Here is an 18,859-nt window from a genome sequence, read left to right on the forward strand (position 1 = left end):
CCGCCTAGGATGCAAACACTGTCCATCCAGAGTTAAACTTTAAAATCAACACACAGCAGGGAGAATAATCTTACAGATACAATGGTTCTCAAGCCAGGAAAATTTTATCATAACCCAGTCTGAATGTGTTGACATTAGCTATAGAATGTTTAGTGAGGGGGATTGGTGTGCTCAACCACAAAATACAGAAAAAGATAAATCGAAAGTGGCAGATACGAGCAGTGCCCAAGCCCCATCCAGGGGAATCTTTTGAGAAGGGACTTCAGGAAATAAGAGCCCATTAGCAAGACTTTTTAAATAAAAATGTATACAGGGAGTTGTAACTTGAAGGTTTCAAATACTAAGTTATTCCTGTAGTGGAGTGTCAATCATTTGTTTGTTCATTCAGTATTTATTGTGTAACTACTATTCTTGCCTGGACCCCTCTCACTTCCTTTATTCTATATCCATGCTCACCAAGCAACCTTCTAATTGTGACTGGCTTCCTGGATAGATGTCTCTATAGGGGGAGAATGCAACAGCGATGCTAACATTCTAAGTGACAGGACTACTTCCCATGGTGAGTTAATAAATGGGCTTTACTCTTTTGTTGCATATCAGTCTCATGAGCTTGGTTAATGTGCATTTGCCCACCAGAGATGAATTCACTATTATGCATTGACAATACATGATCTAAACCTAAAAATCTAAGGGCTAGGCCATGGGCAGGTAAATTCACTCAGGTGGTAGGTATCCCATTCTGGGTGCAAGGTGCTGGGTTGAGTGTGTCTTTATTACACTGAATGTTGACAGATGGCAGTGTGGTACAATGATAGAGAACAGGATCGGGGGGCAGATATACCCGGCACTGAATGAAGGCTGGTTTTGCTATTTACTTCCTAGTTTCCCTTAAACAAGTTACTTAACCTTTCTGAGCCTCTTTTACCTCATCTATGAAACAGGATGAAAATACTGCAGATTTGTTTGGGCTCAATATTTAAACAAGAGCAGCATACTAGATCTGTTAAATCAAAAATACCTCTAATGAATTCGACCTCAAAGGCAAGAGAAGTGAAAGCAAAATTAAATAAATGAGACTATGTCAAACTAAAAAGCTTCTGCACAGCAAAAGAAACCATCAACAAAATAAAGAGGCAACCAACTGAATGGGAGAAGATATTTGCAAAGAACACCTCTGATGAGTAGCTAATACCCAGAATACATAAAGATCTCACACAACTCAACAACAACAACAAAAACTTCAAACAATCCAGTTAAAAAATGGGCAGAGTATCTGAACAGATACTTCTCCCAAGAAGACATACAAATAGCTAACAGACACATGGAAAGATGCTCAACTTTACTAGCTATTAGGGAAATACAAATCGAAACCACAATATCACCACCTCACACCTATTAGAATGGCTATCATCAACAAGACATGTAATAACAAGTGTTGGGGAGGTTGTGAGGAAAAAGGAACTCTCACACACTGCTGGTGAGAATGTAAATTGGTATAGCCACTATGGAAAACAGTATGTAGTTTCCTGTAAAAATTAATATGGCCCAGCAATTCCACTTCTGGCTATCTAACCCCAAAATTTGAAAACATTTATATGCAAAGATATATGCACCCTGATTTTCACTGCAGCATAATTCATGGTGGCCAAGACATGGAAACAACCAAAGTGCTCTTCAACAGATGATTAATAAAGAAGATGTAGTACATATATACAATGGACTATTACTTAGCCATAAGAAAAGATGAAATACTGTCATTTGCAACAACATGGATGGGTCTTGAGATTATTATGCTAAGTGAAATAGGTCAGAGAGAAAAAGTTGAGAACCATATGATTTTACTCATATGTGGGATATGAAACTGAATGCAACAAACAAACGAGATAGAGACTCATGGACACAGACAACAGTTTAGTGGTTACTTGAGGGGGTAAGGGATAGATATGGGTAAAGGGGATCAAATATAAGGTGACAGAAGGAAACTTAACTTTGGGTGGTAAAAACTAAAAGCAGTAAACATATGACATACTGTTGAACACTTGAAACCTATATAATTTTATTAACCAATGCCAACCCGATAAATTTAACTAAAACAAAACAAAACAAAAACAAACACCTATCCCCCTCCCCCAAGTTCCACACTTTCCAATCCTGACTTATAGATCCATTTGCCATCCAGCTACTGATTAGAGGAAAATGCAGCATTCTTCACAAGACTTCACTGCCTGTGGAAACCTCCTAAAAGTGCTCTTTGGCACACAGCTCATCATACTGCTGTCCTTTCTTCTCTTAGATTTGGAAATTACCTTCTTAGCAAATGTAGTCACACCTTTACGGGACCCACTTTAGTCATCTCCCCTCATGAATAATTCTATTTACTTCAAAACAACCTCCATAACATCTCCCACTCCTCAGCTAACACAAAGACACCACGTTCTTCAAGGAGCTACCACCTGAGACTAGTTTGTTAATAACAAAATTATTCCAGGTCTTAGTGTTCTCTCAACTATGAAATAAATGTTCTTCTAAAACAAACACATCAAACACTGGTCAGAGACTGTATTAACCATCTTTATTGCACTCAAAAGAACAACGCAAGACACGCATAGAGCGAATTTTCAAATAGGTGTTTTCATGACCCAGTTAAATTTTTATTCAGTGAAAAAGTTGACATTGTGACAAAAATTATCTTAAAATTGTGCAACAATATAGTAAAATCTTCAGCATAATCAGTGATTTGGAAACCAAGGCAATTGAAATCATAAATACCTACTTTCACTTTGGAGAGAAATAAGTATACAGTGTCTCACTTTAAATAAGAGCAGAGCAGGCCTTTATTTTGTAGCAGATACTTTTGATTTTTGCCTAAAGTTTCTAATAATTCATAACAAGAGTCTTTAAATGAAAAATCACATGGACTATCTGAGAATAATGTCCCAGTTCAGCATTCATACATATTCTATTTGAACTAATACACATCAAACTAATACCATTCTTGAGTTATTTGGCTCTGATGATTTAATTCATAATATGGCTGCTCAGAATTAGTGAGCAGAAACATATATACAAACTATCCTCCCTCAATCCACATTCAGTGTTGATACCCCTTCGAAAACATGTTTATTGACCATGTACCCATCAGTACATATATCTCTTGCTATCTATTCCATATTTCAGTCTTGCATAGAAAGAAGTCTATATAAACTTAATGCACTGGCTTTTATTACACAAAAATTGTACCTGAAAGGCAGCACACACACCTGTTAAGAAAAATAACATAATAGGAAGGTCAAGATACAATCCCAACACAAGTGAAGATTCTTTTTTTTTTTTTTTGAATCAATTCCTAAAATCAATATGGAGGTGGTATTCAGTTTGCTTAGAGCCCTAGAACCCTTCTTTAGTGACCTCCTAACCCTCTGCTGAAGGAAGAGAACATCCTTTCCAGGAATTCACCATGACCCTCTTGGCGGGAAAGTGATCAACAAAACCTGACGGGATGGGGTTTCTGCCCTTAGGGAAGTACTGAGATTATAATCTCACTAGATGATCAGCTGCTAGGTGGCTACTCAAAGGCAGGAGTCTCCACGGAGGAGTGGGTGATCATCTGTAAGGGCCTCACAACACCACCGCTCTCCCCACTTTCCTCCCAAAATGGCCACTGGTTTGAGAAGGGTTACATTCCTTAAAATGCGGAAGTTTAATCTAATGGACCACACATGATAGGCAGGAGAGAACATGCAGCTGTGTGTCTTACATCTGTCCCACTCAAATACCCCTTATGATACTACCCAAGATGGAATGACAGGAATCCTTTTCCCAAAGTAAAAAGTTTCAATCAGCTACCCAGAATTGTAAATATCTCCCCAACTTGCCAGGATAACCAGTAGTTACTGGAGCTACTCATCAGTATGAAAATAGATATGGCTTCTCCCTGGAATCTTCTGCAGAACCCTACACTGTCATTTTATCTGCACAAACCCACGTCTCATAAGGCTCAAAATCATTCAGTACATAAAGGGGCAAAATCAACTTCCAAAGGAAATTTGTACTCAATTCCCCTGCCTGCCAAATTTTAATGGTATGTCCATCGTGGTCCACTTCCAATGCTCATTCTAATGTGCCTTGGGGGAAAATAAAACCTTTTCCTTGTACAGTGTGAACTTTTGAGGTGGTGTCTTCAATGAGGTACAAAAGTCCCTTCTTCACAAACAACCAGGGGCTCCAGCTGGTCACAGTGAAGACAATTATCTGATCACTCTCGAAGGCTGCACATAGTTTTTGTTTTTACTTCCTACTGTCACTCCAACCTCTGGATTTTTACAGACAGCACATATACATCGAAAAACCACAAAGCTATGCAGAGGGAAATAAGAGTGCGTGCTTCAAAAGTACATAAAAATATACAATTTACACATAGCTGCCTCTATCTAGCTTAGTTTTCAGGAACTTAGCTCTTCTGTTTATATAAAATATTCTAGACCTAAAAGTCTGCATTTTCTCAAACAGCACAGTGGCATTTTCCAAAGAAAGGGGTGATGGCTGTTCTATACAGTACTGTGTACTAAGCATTGGGAGGCACTGGTAACTAGAATTGGATGCTCAAATATCTTAAGTTGCTAACTGGAGACATATGTTCTGTAAAAAGGTTTGTCTCTGGAATAACTGAAAATAAAGTCTCAGAGCCTTTGATATCAGCTTTTACCAATGCCACCAAAAAGTTGGCAGAAAAATAAAAATATATATACTTTCTAGTGGTTCAGTTAGATGACTTCCCTCCCACCAGACTGTTACTCTTTCAGCTACTTAAAAAGCTTACTAAAGGGGAAGTGGTAGGGCATGGAGTTTTCAACAAAACTCCAAGGTAAGATAAAATAAAGCCGAAGAAATTCCAGTCTTTAAAAAAATAACAAAAGAGAGTAACAAAAGAGAAAATATGCTGGAAGAAGGCTCATTATCACTACTACTTGTTGAAATAAAATGAAACCTTACCTACATGACATATTAAATGTCTACAATTTAAAATACCCCTCATCCAAAAAATATATATTTTTTAAACTAAAATATGTAATTATTTCTTTGTTTTCCAAACAATTCCTAAGTAGAAGGAAACTATATTATTACCCAAGAGTGATTCTTTTGGTTAAAAGAAAGCAAATACTTGTGAGAAAGAGATGCATTGCATCTAAGAAGAGATGGAGTTTTTAGAAAGCTGGTGTGTATAGGACACATATTCGAAAGTGTGACTGTGGAACATCTCCAGAACTCACTGCTTTTTGGCTGGGAAGAAGTTCTGCAGTGAAGTTCATACAGTAAGGGTCACAACAATGCTAGAGCTTGGTGCTTACATCAGTAAGTCTAAAGGGTGCGAATCAGTGCACAATGGATTCCACATACCTATCATGGGGCATGATATGAATACAGGAATGGCATTTAAAGAAAGGAAAAAACTCCCAGTTTATTTTACAGAGAGAATAAATTCTAGTATCACTGCTACTATGAATCGGATTGAATGGTTTCAAATTCGTAGACCTCCAGTATCGCTGTAAGAGTAAATAGCACTTTCTCTTTAAATGGGGTAGGAGTATGGGCAAGGGAAGTGGAAGGAAAGAAAAAAAGAGAAGGCACTGACCCAATGCAAAATGACTGCATATATCAGTATGGATTTTTAAGGACAATAAGTGGTACCCCAACACAAATACAAAACTTTACATTTGAGATTCTTCAGTGATAAGTAAAAAATAAAAAAAATAATAAAATAAATTAAAAAAAAATCAAAAATGGTTCTATATTTGCCAGTGTATCTATCATGGCACAGATCTAGAACTCTCTCTCACACCCAGAGTAATTTTTTGCAATGACAATGACACCAGTGTATAATAAAAAAAGTGGTACTATTTTGTAGCTTTGAAGGCCACATCTCGTACAGAGGTGTATATGTAAGATTCCATTAATTAATAATAAAGAGGAAGCTGTTGCTTGCAAGGCTTCCCAAGCTGCAGCTTTGCTTAACTGAAATGGAGCAATGACTCAACATGCTTTCCTGCCAAATACACAAGTTAATAAAACTGCTCCTGTTTCTTACCCCAAAACCCTATGGGCGAGGGACTCATAACATGTATGGTGCCAGGTGGCCACTAAAGCCGTGCCTTACACAGAGTCTCAATAAATTAACAAAATAACGTGAAAGAACTTTCCCCCATAATACACCCAAACGCTTTCATATAAACTAAACCCAAACAAAATTTAAAATTTGAGCATACTTTCAAGGAGGAAGGATTCCCCCCATCACTCTCTCTTGAAGTTTTTATTAACTACATTTCTGTGTCTTAGAAAAATAAAAAGAATGGCCAATTTCTTGAATCAAAATTATCTTACAAATGTAAAAGCATGCCCAGCAAGCACAGCCCTGTAAGACTACATTAATATCAAGTCAAAGCAATTTGGTTACTAAAATCAACCTGGTTTGAAGTTCACAGTTGATTACTACAAAGTTTATTCATTCCTTTTTTTTTGTTGTTTTTTTTTTTGTTTTTTGTTTGTTTGTTTGTTTGTTTTGGCCCATATAAAAATAACATTGCAACTCAAAGTGCATTTTTTAAAATAAACCATCAACTATCTTTATCAAATAAAATATTTACACCATTTGGTTTCTAGTGAGGAAAGCTCTTTCAGGCTATCACCATGGGAACGTCATCTGAAAATCCAGTTATCATCGGAGCATCTTCATCGTCCTCTCCTAAAGGCAAAACAGTTAGTCCTTAGTGAGTTCCACCTCACTTGTGTCTGATCCCACCTCCCACCGCTGAGTCCCTCCCACTTCCTACCCCATCACAAGCATCAGCTAGGAAAGTTAGCACAGTAGCGGACAAAATAACCAATGCTGAAACCTAGCCCAGCTTGTCTCTGACACTCTTGGGTCACCTCTCCATCAATGGGTGGCCAAGCTTATTTTAATGGTAGCTTGAATTTAACTAAATAAGTAAAGTCAATTTTGTAGGAAAGAGAATCTTACTACCCACTCAAAAGTCCAATGGGTGGTTTAAGTTCCCCAATTTGAGTTATTCACACCCTGTGCTAGCACAGTGAACTTCATTGTCTGTTTTCTCCTTTGCACCCATGTTAATCTAAAAAAAAAAATATCTTAGAGGGGAGTAAGTACTTTGAGGACAGCTTCCCAGACTAATGGTTGTCCCTTCATGGCCCCTGGTACAATTCTGTACAACTAAGTGCCAATCCAAATTCAGTAATCGTTGCATGGCACCATATAATAGGTCAACTCCTTGTGCCTGCAATAACAGAAACAAAGAACCCACTCCATTCATGCAAAGCAAGCAGTTCAAGAACTTATAATAAGCAAAAAAGGAAACTGAGAAGAAAAGCAAGCAGAGTTAATATCGAATGATCAGTGAATGGGAATACATAAAAATCTTTACAAACAAACAAAAAAAATTATTATTAGTTTACAGAAAAAAATCAATATGTAAACTCACTCATATCCAGCATTCTGAGTCTGTAGAAACCTGAGTTTGGGGAAGGTCCCCAAACATACTCACTTTATTATAATAAGTGGCTGACTTGCTCAATTAGCATTTAATGTTTGAATGTGCAGACGTTTATAACAAAAAATATTTCCTTCTTTTTCACATGCTATACGTTATCAATACATAAAAGAAGAATGGCCAGTGAGGTTGCACTAACAGTCAGAAAGAGAAACAAGATGGAAAGGACTTCTTCGGACAGAAGCAGATTTGGAAAGCATGACTTTTTGTCTTGACTAGAATTTCTAGAGATATCAGACCTCCAGGTCTGTGAAGGATGAGAAGGGTTGAAATTCTTGAGAATTTGCCAACACTTTGGGAGTACTCAAAGCCCAGGGCCTGTCCTTCCTATACAAGGCAAGCTCCTAGAAGTGCTTCCACAAAAACAGTTCCCCACCTTGGGGCCAGACTACACTATTGAAGAGAATACTGGGACTTTAACTTTGGAGCAAATTCAAAGTAAATGTCTCCAACTGGTTTAACCCAAAGCAGTGAGATCATTCGTTAATGCATAACTTCTAGAGTCAAAAGATGAGCTTAAGGTGATACTTCCTAATCAAGTCATTGATTTTGTGGGGTCTGCCCTGTGAAGAAGAACCACATACCCAGGTCGTCCCCTGAGGAGAAGATGGCTGAGCCCAGCCTGGAGCTGTAGTGGCTATTGGCAAAGGCGGTGAAGCTGCTCTGCAGCCTCCGATGTTTTGTGTACAGGATGGCAAACCCAACCCCTAGGCTCAGCAGTATCAGGAATAAGATGGGCACCACAACAGCAGCAACATCAGTAGATCTGGCAGCCCGAAGCGCTGACGCATCTCCACCTGCCAAGGCAAGATACCAACCCATAAACCTCTTACTAAGGGCAAGAGAAGGGATCAGTTAACTCCTCAACACCCCTCCCACCAAAAAAGCTAGGTGTTTTCAACAGCCACTCAAACCGCCTGCCTGGTATGACATGTCCCTGAACGTGACGTCTGAATGTTTCCTGACTCTTCGCCATGAGCTGATAGATCATGGACCTTGTGCATGCAAATACGGTAATTACATTAGACTCCTAATCACTGCCTTGTTGGTTATTTAGATAATCTCTTGGAAGGGAGACCTTTGTTGGGGTATCAACATTGATTTCATTAGCATTATTACTTAAGACCACTTGCCTGCCTTACATAAGAGGATGTGAAATCAGACCACTAATTAACAAGATTGCAATTATTTCCCCCTACTTGGCACCAAAGTCTCTCTGAACTGCAATTACCTGAAGCTCCATTAAGTGACACAGACCAGCAATATTGCCTTAACAGCTCATGAAGTTTTATGAGTTTTTACTTAAATAAAAGAGAGAGCCAGGGAATGTTTTCATATATATTTAACATTTTCTAAAAGCTCTTTACAAAGCCATTTGAGTGTCTATAACCTAACAATGCCACCCTCTTTTCATTATTTTGAACAAATCCTAGTTTTATGATGATGTATCAACAAGGCTCTAGGGCAAAGACACCCCCTGTTGGGTTAGAACCAGTCTTCCTGAAAGGGGTAAGGTTTTTAAGTCAGAAATTCTTGGGAAAGTCTGAGTCTGAGGCAGGGAAATGGAAATCTGAGTCAGTTTTAGTTAAGGAAGCAAAAAAGGACTCTCTAGGTCTCCAGGAGGAGCCTTGCTCAGCCTGAGGCTATTCCCTAGTATAAGGTAAGATGATGTGGGCCAGGCCTCTGCTCATGAAGAAATCCAGTAGTTTCCTGGGATTCTTCCCAACAGGGCACTCATGAAGATGGACCAGAGAGCCATTTCTTGTGAGGCTAATCTAACAATTTAATATTTGTGTCTTTAATTCCTTTCATTATTGACTTACCGAACACCACCCCTACCAAACAAACAAACAAAAAAACTCCAGCAAAATCTTTTCATGTGTCTTAATATCTAACCTCAAATGCTCTCGGCTAGAGCAGGAAGCCAGAATGGTGGTGACAGGAATGAGTGAGCCTCTGCCCTCCACTCCACTTCCAAGGGGACAGAGAACAGCAAAGGGCAAGATTTAGACTGAGAGGTCTGACCAAAAGATTCTTTCTGTTAGACAATCTTGGCTTTATAAAGCAGCTGGCAGGTATTCTCACAATGGTTTTCCCCAGTCTATTTCAACAGTTGCTGACTGATTTTACTTATAAAGGAGGCTCTATTTAGGAAACGCTAGAAGTTTGGTTGGTTGTTTTCTGTAGGACCTTCTAAGAACCTGTATGATGCTTTGAATCGCCAAAGGGTTATGATATGCAAGGCTCCCTCCTTTATGGTGGTACCAAGGGTAAGTATTGCACCAGGACATATCCCGGGATGCCTGACGCGACAGAACACATAATAACTCTAACATAAGATTTTGGCCTGAGCACTGGTTCGTTCTTGGCTGGAAGTAAATAAAACTAAAAAGACCAGTGGCAAAATGTTTGTTGAAATCCTGGTCAAGCTGCTACCATATAAGCAGAATTTCTGTGTAAATGGAAGTTTCCTCTCCTCTGCCATCAGCATAACCCAATAGTGATATCTTTGAGTGTCCATAAGAGAGAGATCTCAGGCCAAATCCTTGTTCTGAGCTGAGGCTGACAGTTAAAATAAAGGGGAAGGCTGTAAAATTAGTTACTCTACAAGAGGGAGATTATTAACCAACTTGGAGAATCCTAGGGAATATTAGCATATTGGAGGCTCTGAAAAGTCCTAAAAACAATAAAGACAACAAAAACCAACAAAACTCATTAATCTAGTGTTTCCTAAATAGAATCTCCTTTTTAAACAAAACCTGTTAGCCTTTCTTTTCTTGGGCTTGACATTCAGAGTGTGGTCGGTCACCTTGTAATTCCAGCTCCTTACACCATGGCTCAGGAAGTATTTGTAAATAAATCGATGCCTGATTAAATTGCTAAATAAATGATTTTCTTTTGAATTGAAATAATATTTCAAATGCATTTTGAAAAACACATTTTAATCAAACCATACTACATCCTTGATGTATTTTCCCGGAATGGAAGACAGAAACTAGCAGCAATAGCAACTCACCAGATCCTAAGTCATCATATAGCAGGACAGCAGGCTCCCCACAAATCTGGCTGCCAAAAAGGCATCTTGCTTGGACAGTGAAAGTATAATTATGACCCAATTTCAGGTTGGAAATTTTAAAGAAATTGTCAGTAGTATTCCCAAGGTAAGCCGTAATATTCATGGCAATATCAAGCATATGTATCTCATAGCCCTGGAAACAAACACAGGAGATTGCTCAGGAAGTTAGATAGGGACTCTGACAGCCTCTATTATGCTTCCAACTTTATGTGAACCCCTTATTACAGAGGCTATAACAGATGTTAAAGTTTCTTACTAGGTCTTTTCATATTACCATTGAGATACCCCATTCAAAAAAAGGGCTTTTTCTCATCCCAAATGTCTCAAATTACTACCACGCCCCTTTCAAGCAACATAGGGGAAGTGAAAAAGCATAGCCTTAACAAAAGCCATTTTAACAAATATTTCAGTGCACATTCAAAGTTCTGGTCAGCAGTCTACTTGTCTCAAGTAATATTAAATGCCACAAAGAATCTGGACAATTCGGCAATAGTTTGTTCTAATGGAATTTCACTAATAATAAATGCAGGTCACAATGGACTCCAGCAATGGAGTTAAGAAAAAAAAGGAACTTGCATCAGAAAAGACAGGATATTTCTCCACAGAACAATGCGTGGGGACTCCACTATCAGCCCACAGCTCACTTCTTATCTCCTTGCTTTCTAGCTCTCCCAAGCTGATGGTAGCCACAGACCAGCCTGACCTTGAAATAAGAAGTGTTTCAGCATGCTCAGGCCCCAATTCTCTGGAGGAGAGATTGAAGTAAATAAACTGAGGAAGTGTCCTGGAATCCGTGCTGGAAAAGTAACTCTTGAGATAGTCCTGACCCAGCATGCAGGCTGGGATCAGAGTAGACTACTGGACTTCTCCACTGATCTCTAAGCATCCAGTGTCAAACCCCACCACCACTACCTACTCCACCACCACCAAAAAAAGACCTCCTATCCCTATCCATGTATTGGGTCCCACTGCATACTCACGGTCTCTTGGTCTCCATTATATTGACCTGTCTATTCTTGGAACTCTGAGTCGGGGTGGGAGAGTGGGGGAGGACATGAAATGTTTATGCCAGAACCCCACACTGGGAATGGACTTGTCCTGTACCTCAAACTAAAAGCTGGGCTTCTGACACCCAGGAAGGATTCCCGATGACAATCAGCTGCCAAACTAGCTCCCCTAATACCACCCACCTGGAATCCCATCTCTGCATTCTCCTTCCTACACTAGTGTTATTTTCTAATATATATTTGGTGTACAATATTTGCAAAATACATAAAGGTATAAAGAAAAAAGTTTAAATGACACAAACATCAACCACCCAAAATGTATTTAATTAACCTTCTTCTGTTGAGCTTTTAGATTGTTTTCTCTTTCTTGCTATCATAAATAAAACTGCCCCGAACAGCCCCATACATAAGTTATTTATGCATATTGTTTCCTTATAGTAAAATCCTAAAAGAATTGCTGGGTCAAAGGGTGTGAACATTTTAAATGTTTTTGATACATATTACCAATGGACCTTACGAAAGGTTGAAACAATTCATACTGCTAGAGTACTAATCTCCCCAGCTATTACTCATACTGGTATTACTCGTCTCTTAAATTTTGCCCATTTAAGTGAAAGTGTCATATATTTGTTATTTAGATCACACATGAAGTTGAGCCTTTTTGTGTGTGTGTACTGCTGCTGGAATTTTTTACTTTGTTACCTGTACCTTTTTCAAAATTATAATATTTCTGTTTTGAATTGCTTTGAAAGCTTTCTTTACATTTAAGTATATTAACCATTTATATGTCATAGTTGTAAGAATTTTTAAATTTTAATATAGCTTTGCTTCTGGTATTACACTGTGACTATTTAGAACCCCAGGACTCTTTGCCAACACTACACCTCGAGGTAGCCACAGTTGATTTATCATGCTTTTATTTAGCTCATGCTTGGCTAACACTGGGCTAAAGCAGCTCCATTCAAGAATCTGTCCCCAGCTGTTGCTCTTCTCCTCCTATCACATGTTGTGAATACAGTAATTGGTCTGCTAATAACTAAACATAACAAGTGTTTTTCATATGTCAACACTATCTTCAAGTACTCCCCACTCCCTTGAATTTCGCTGGAAAGAAACTGATGAGATATCAGGTTGAGAGCGCAGCTCAGCTTCCCATAACTGAAGCCACAGCCTTGCCCTCAGATGGTTTAGAAAAGATGGGGCCCTTGAATACAATGCCGAGTCCCAATCCAGCTTCAAGAAGCACAGTGAAGGCTTCGGCCCATTTCTTTGACTTTCAGGTGAAGAGAAGTTCATGACTGAAAAGTGCTCAGTATAAAGATTCTCATCTTTAATGGGCAGTATAAACATTTCACTAATTAACAACCTCATAGAAAATGGTCCTTTAATTCTCAAGTTCACCGCCTTATACTATCTTTTTACTCTATGTCAGCTAATGAGCTCATCTCTAAAGCAGCATTTCAACTACATTTCCAAAGTCATTGACAAGGAGGAAAGAACTCACCCTGCTTTCATTAAAATACTTTTCCTTCAAAGCTAGACTTTTCCAAAACAGAAGAACATGGTCATTTTCTGTTATGATTTTTAAGGCATCGGGTGCTGATAACGAAACTGAAAATTAAAGATGAAATAGGATGCAGTTAGTAGCTATATATTTGAATTTCTATTTTCTTATCTGTCAAAAGGAGATTAAATAATGTTAACCTTGCAGGGCCTAGGCTAAGGGAGAAATAAAACACAGGTATGCTTAGTATAGAGCCTAGCATGTGGCAGACACTCTTTAACTGGCATATGTCATTGTTATAACACCTTTAGCCAAGAAATTTGTACAGTATATAATTTAGTAACCCTTAGTCCCAAAGACAGCCAAAAACAAATGGGGTAGAGGAAGGGATGAAATGGAATGGATCGGACCTGGACTTCTGCTCTCCTTAGTCCTGTCCCCAGAGGCAGAGGGGCCTTAGAGCTCAGTAAAGGGCCTCAAGTCAGAGCCCGGGAATGACCACAGAGTATGGCCTGGGCCCAGTGATCATACCACCAGCCTCCATTACTGATATTCTTGTCACTGCTGTTGTCCAAATAAATGAGCTTATTACCTGCTTTCTGAACTTGAGCCTCACTGCAGAGCTACAGAGCCAGCCCCAGGCTGGCAGCAAGTCCCTCTTTAATCTACTGCTCAATTATTGGTCTCCCTTCATTTCTACATATCATATTGTTACTAGGAACTACTGTGACTTTAGTCCTGGTCCCCGAATGCAATGCTTGGTTTTAGTGGCAAACAGTTTTATTCCCTAACTCTCTTGAGCATTCCTCTTCTTCTTTCCTAGAAATGCCAAAACTGGCTAGCATAGAGGAGATTAAAAGAGATTCAGAATCTTGAAAGTGACAGCATTCCCCAGTCCGTAGTGCTCTGACAACCACACTGCGGCCAGACAATGGATTCCCACACTGCTCTACCTCAGTGTGGACACTAAAGGGTGGTGTTTGTACTTCCTGTGTAATTCCTGATAGAATTCCCTGTGTAAAGGCGTTCTAACAGCACTGTACACTCCCTGCTGTGCAAGAAAGACTGTCATCTCTCTCTGCTTACCTGTGGTAATTTTTATACTGGAATCCTTACTCATGTTCCCCAGTTGGACAATGACATGGTATTTCCCTCCAGGCTCCAACTTGTTCAGAGTGTATTCCACAGTACTGTTGCAGGATTTTACTTTGTAGCTTCTGTCGCTCTTTCTTATTAGATCTTTAACTGCAATTGCATATAACTGGACAAGAAAAAGACATTTTAATGGTAATCAAAAATGTTGCATTTTTTTATTCCTTGTAGGTCAATGATGGTTGATATAACATATCTGTGGCTGTGACCCATAGCAACAACATTTTGAGCCCCAAAGTCTGACTCTCCTCTTTAGGAAGACTTTGGGTGACTAGATCCAACCTTATAACAAGTATTCACTCCCAGAATTGTGCAAAAAATTATCAGTTCAATCCAAAAAATACTCTAGAGAAAGCCACATTTGTTGTGGCATCAGCAGGTAGATAGGAACAGGCAAGAAAAACCCAAACTCACTGTTCAACTTCTGTATCTCCACTACTGTTAACAGTGTCGAGATGTTGTCAGAGGAGATAATGAATGGAAATGGTAAAAGGACATAAAACTTTACTTACTCTCTCCCAGGCTGCTTCTTACATATATGGAGGAAAGGGGAAAATAAAGGGACAAGTAGTAAGTACAAGAAACTCAATCATCAGAAAGAAGTTGAGAGTCAAGAAGTATCTTAGCAATCAAGTGTTAAGTACCACATGAGCTGGGATGTGGGCAGGGCAGAGAGGATGGAGGTAAAAGCAGCCTGGGGCAGGAGTTTTTCTAGAATCAATGCTTCTTTTTAGATCAGGGGCCAGTAAACTTTTTTTTAAGGGTGCACATAGTAAATATTTTAGGCTTTGAAAGCCAGATCAACTCTGCCATTTGGAGCATGAAAGCATCCATAGATAATATGTAAATGAATGGATATAGTTTCATTCTAATAATATTCTATTTACAAAGACAGAAGACAGCCAGATTTGGCCTGCAGGCCTTTGTTTGCCAATCCATTTTGTAAGGTCAGAGAATGAAATGTGAGAAGGCAGAGAAGAAAAAGGAACCAAAATAGCTGTCAGAAATAATAGAGAAGTGACAACAAAGAAGTGGTACCCATAAGGACCCCATCTTTGGCCAGAGAGAAAGGGGAAACCTTGTGCTGAGCTACAACCACCAGGCCTATGGTTCTTGCCCCAATACAAGGCCCCTTCCCCTACAAAAACCATACTATAAATAAGCAAGGGCGCCAGGACAACCGGCCCACTCACTAAGTCCTCGTCAGGAGAATCATAGGGGGATTCCCACTTGATGACAGCTGAGGTTTTGCCTGTGTGAACTGCATGCAGGTGCCGGGGTGGGAGCCTGCTGTCCGGGATCATCCGCACCACCACGTAGTCGGAGGATGGCCCTTGGTAAGGTACTACCACACGAACCTGAAACAAATACCATGTGGGCTCATTCAGACTTCACAAAATCATTTTTTCAACAAAATAGTGACACATGCACACGAATAAAATTCAGTCAGTACAAAAAGATGTAAAATGTAAAATAATTCCCCACCTACCCCACAGGTCTAATTAATTTTTCCATAGGTAACAGTTACCACTGGTAACAGTTTTCATACTTCCCTCCAGAAATGTCCTAAGTATATATAAGTATAGAAATCCATATGTGTGTATGTAGATACATACATACATATATATGTTACATATATGTATGCATGTGTACATATATATATATGTGTGTGTCATATATATGTATGTATGTGTGTATATGTAGGTTATTTTTCTTAAAAAAATTTTATACAAATAAGAAAACGTTATGCATATTATTACGTTCTTCCCTTCTTTCACTTAATAATACAGCTCAGATTTTTTCGTATAACTACATTTAGAGTTGTTATATTTCTTTCGGATGGTTGTCCTACATTCCATTGCAAGGATAAGCTACGCTATTTTTAACCACCCCTCTTTTGACAGACATTCGTGTCAAATCTTTTGCTATCACAAGCAATAGTATATCCAACACTTCTTCCTATATATCTTACCACATGTGTAAAAGTATATAGGCTAAATTCCTAGAAGTAGAATCAGACAAAAGCTTTTATGCATTCCTATGACACATCTGCCAGGTTCTCAGTCCTCCACAATGGAGCCACAGTTGGTATGGCTGTTTAATCTGTGTTTCAAGCAAGAACTTGATGCTTGTGCATTTGAGAAACTACCCTCCCATCACTCACAGGAATCCTGGAATCCATGCCTCCAGTACCCCAGGTCTCAGCAAGGAGCTCAGGAACTAAGACATCTCTTAAAAAGAGAAACTCCTCTGGCCTCTGTGGTCTGGGACACTTACCAGAAACAAATACTGCTCATCCCTACTGACAATGACTGTTTTGTTGTGGAGTGAAGTCATCAAGCTCTTTGGGTTGTGATAGAGGTCAAGAAAGGACGTAGCATAGAAGATACCATAAACCTGATAAAAGGAGAGAACAGAAAAGGACATAAGCTCAGTGACAAGTGACCTCATTCTTTTGAAATCCCTGATTTCAGACCCTTGGAACCACTTCAAAAATGCTCAGAGGAGTCTTCATTTAACATTTATTTTATCCGCTCATTTACAGAGAAGGCACATGGGCCAGGCACTGTACTTGCACCTACGAAGGTAAATATAGTGTAGTCTCTTGTCCTCAAAGAGCTTGTGTTTGAGGAGAGATAGGCAGAGAAGGAAAACAGACACGATTACAAATAACAAGTTGCAAACATAGAATGATAGATGCTAGACTGTATGATGAGCCAGGGAAAAGAGGGGGATTCCCAAAAGTGGGTGACACTCTACCAGTGTGAAGCAGGGGCATGAGTTGCTGAGCGGATGTGCCAAGTTGGGTAGGAAGCTGTGCAAGTCTGTGGTGGAAGCGTATGGAGCAGGGACAGTGGTCATCCCGGCTGACTTACCACATTCTTGGGGCCAGTCCAGGTACATTCCACTGCAGTCTGATTAATGGCCTTGGCTTTGAGGCTAGGAGCAAGTGGGTGGACTCCTTTGGTCATGACATGCTCAAATGCCAAAGGACTATCCCCTAAGTCAGTCTTGGCCCAGGCAGAAATCTCATATGATGTATGAGCTGTCAGATTGCCAACTGTAAAACCAAGGACAAGGAGATGTCAGGAGGGAGCTACAGGTGTTAATCAAGAATTTATGTCCTGAGATGCACATCATTTTTTTTTTTTTAATTTAAGTGCTCAATTTAAGTGAGTCACACATGTTGGATTTTCATATTTTACAGAATCATTCGGTGTTATTCAATAACGACTACTCTAAATAACAAACTTCGATCCAATTATCCAATGAAGCCAGAGAGGGATCAAAAAATTTGTGCAACCAGGCAGTCTATCAGTGTTTGTCAGAGTAGAAAAAACTGTACATAATGTGATTGCCCAGTGACGGGGAAATAGTTAAAAAATATACATTGGATCAACTTTATGTGCATTCCATGAACTATTATGCAGCCACTAAAAGTTATTTCCAAGAATATTTAATAAGACTAGAAAATTCTCAAAATTTTATGTTAACTAAAAAGGCAAAATACAAAACTGTATATATTATTCTGATTTTATAAAAAATATATAAAAGATCAATGAAGAGAAAAAAATATTAATTAAGAAGATATCAAAATTTAAAAGTGGTTTTCCTGGGAAGTGAAGTTATACGAAATTTAAAATTCTCATTATACTTTATTTTCTAAATGACAGAGACACTGTAATAAACATGTGCCTCTTTTCTAATTAGGTGGAAATGTTATTAAAAAGTAAAAGAGAAGTGAACATAGGATATCTAAGAGTACAGCCTTTGGAACCAGAATGTCTTGGGTTCAAGGCCTGACTCTACACTTTTTAGTTGTATTACCAAGGGTAAAGCATTTAAACCTTCTCAGTCCTTGTTTGTAAGATAGAGAAAAATAACAGCACTTTTTGCAGCTGGCTATTAGAAGATTAAAAAGAAAACACTTGAATAGTACTTGGCGTGATGCCTAGCACAGAGCTAGCCCTTAAGTATTTCAGGCAATAGTTAATAAGCCTTTTGTTCTCAATTCTGCCAATTTCTATTGGTGTGACACTGAGGCAACGAGATCACAAGCTCCGGAATTAGAAAGATGTGGGTTCCAATCCTCGTTCTGCCACCTTCTGATGGAATCTCTGAACCTTGTTTTCTCATCTCTAAAATGAACATATTCCACAGATTTACTATTGGCACTATGTAAAACAATACTCTCAGCAGGCCTAAGTAAATGCCTGCACATAGTAAGTACTCAATGTTATTTCTACTCTTGTACAACCTCCTTGGGTGGCCTTCAGTTTCTACACACGCACACACAAAGATAATAGAGCACCCATTAGGAACAAAACATGATTGAAAGTACTTTGCAATCGGGCTAGATGAGGAAAGAAAGAGAAGCTCCCATGTCATTCTCAATATTCACAGGCAGCCTTTGCCACTGAAGGTTTTGTCTTGGAAATAAATTAAAATCCTTCCTTGAGCCCATCAGATATGAGAATTTTAATTGAGACTCAGTATTTGCACAGATATAAGAGAGTTTAGACCATTTCCTTCTTTCCTCACTTCCTTTCTTCCTTCT

The 18,859-nt window shown here is 39.0% G+C and overlaps 1 protein-coding gene across 3 annotated transcripts in view; it reads right to left on the bottom strand.

Annotated features, from left to right (window-relative positions):
• Positions 1-2,612: 2,612 nt before the first annotated feature.
• Positions 2,613-18,859, bottom strand: part of SORL1 (sortilin related receptor 1) — a 153,128-nt gene continuing 136,881 nt past the window's right edge. For all 3 annotated transcript variants that reach the window (XM_011383581.2, XM_011383582.2, XM_011383583.2), the window contains 8 exons: positions 17,178-17,362; positions 16,579-16,698; positions 15,495-15,659; positions 14,236-14,410; positions 13,150-13,256; positions 10,579-10,771; positions 8,147-8,359; positions 2,613-6,739 (listed from right to left, as the gene is read on the bottom strand). In XM_011383581.2, the coding sequence (XP_011381883.1) occupies positions 6,672-6,739; positions 8,147-8,359; positions 10,579-10,771; positions 13,150-13,256; positions 14,236-14,410; positions 15,495-15,659; positions 16,579-16,698; positions 17,178-17,362 (1,226 nt within the window). In that variant the 3' untranslated portion in view covers positions 2,613-6,671. The remainder of the gene's footprint in view (positions 6,740-8,146; positions 8,360-10,578; positions 10,772-13,149; positions 13,257-14,235; positions 14,411-15,494; positions 15,660-16,578; positions 16,699-17,177; positions 17,363-18,859) is intronic.

This window comes from Pteropus vampyrus, unplaced genomic scaffold (genome assembly GCF_000151845.1).
Source record: "Pteropus vampyrus isolate Shadow unplaced genomic scaffold, Pvam_2.0 Scaffold528, whole genome shotgun sequence".
Lineage (NCBI taxonomy): Eukaryota > Metazoa > Chordata > Mammalia > Chiroptera > Pteropodidae > Pteropus > Pteropus vampyrus.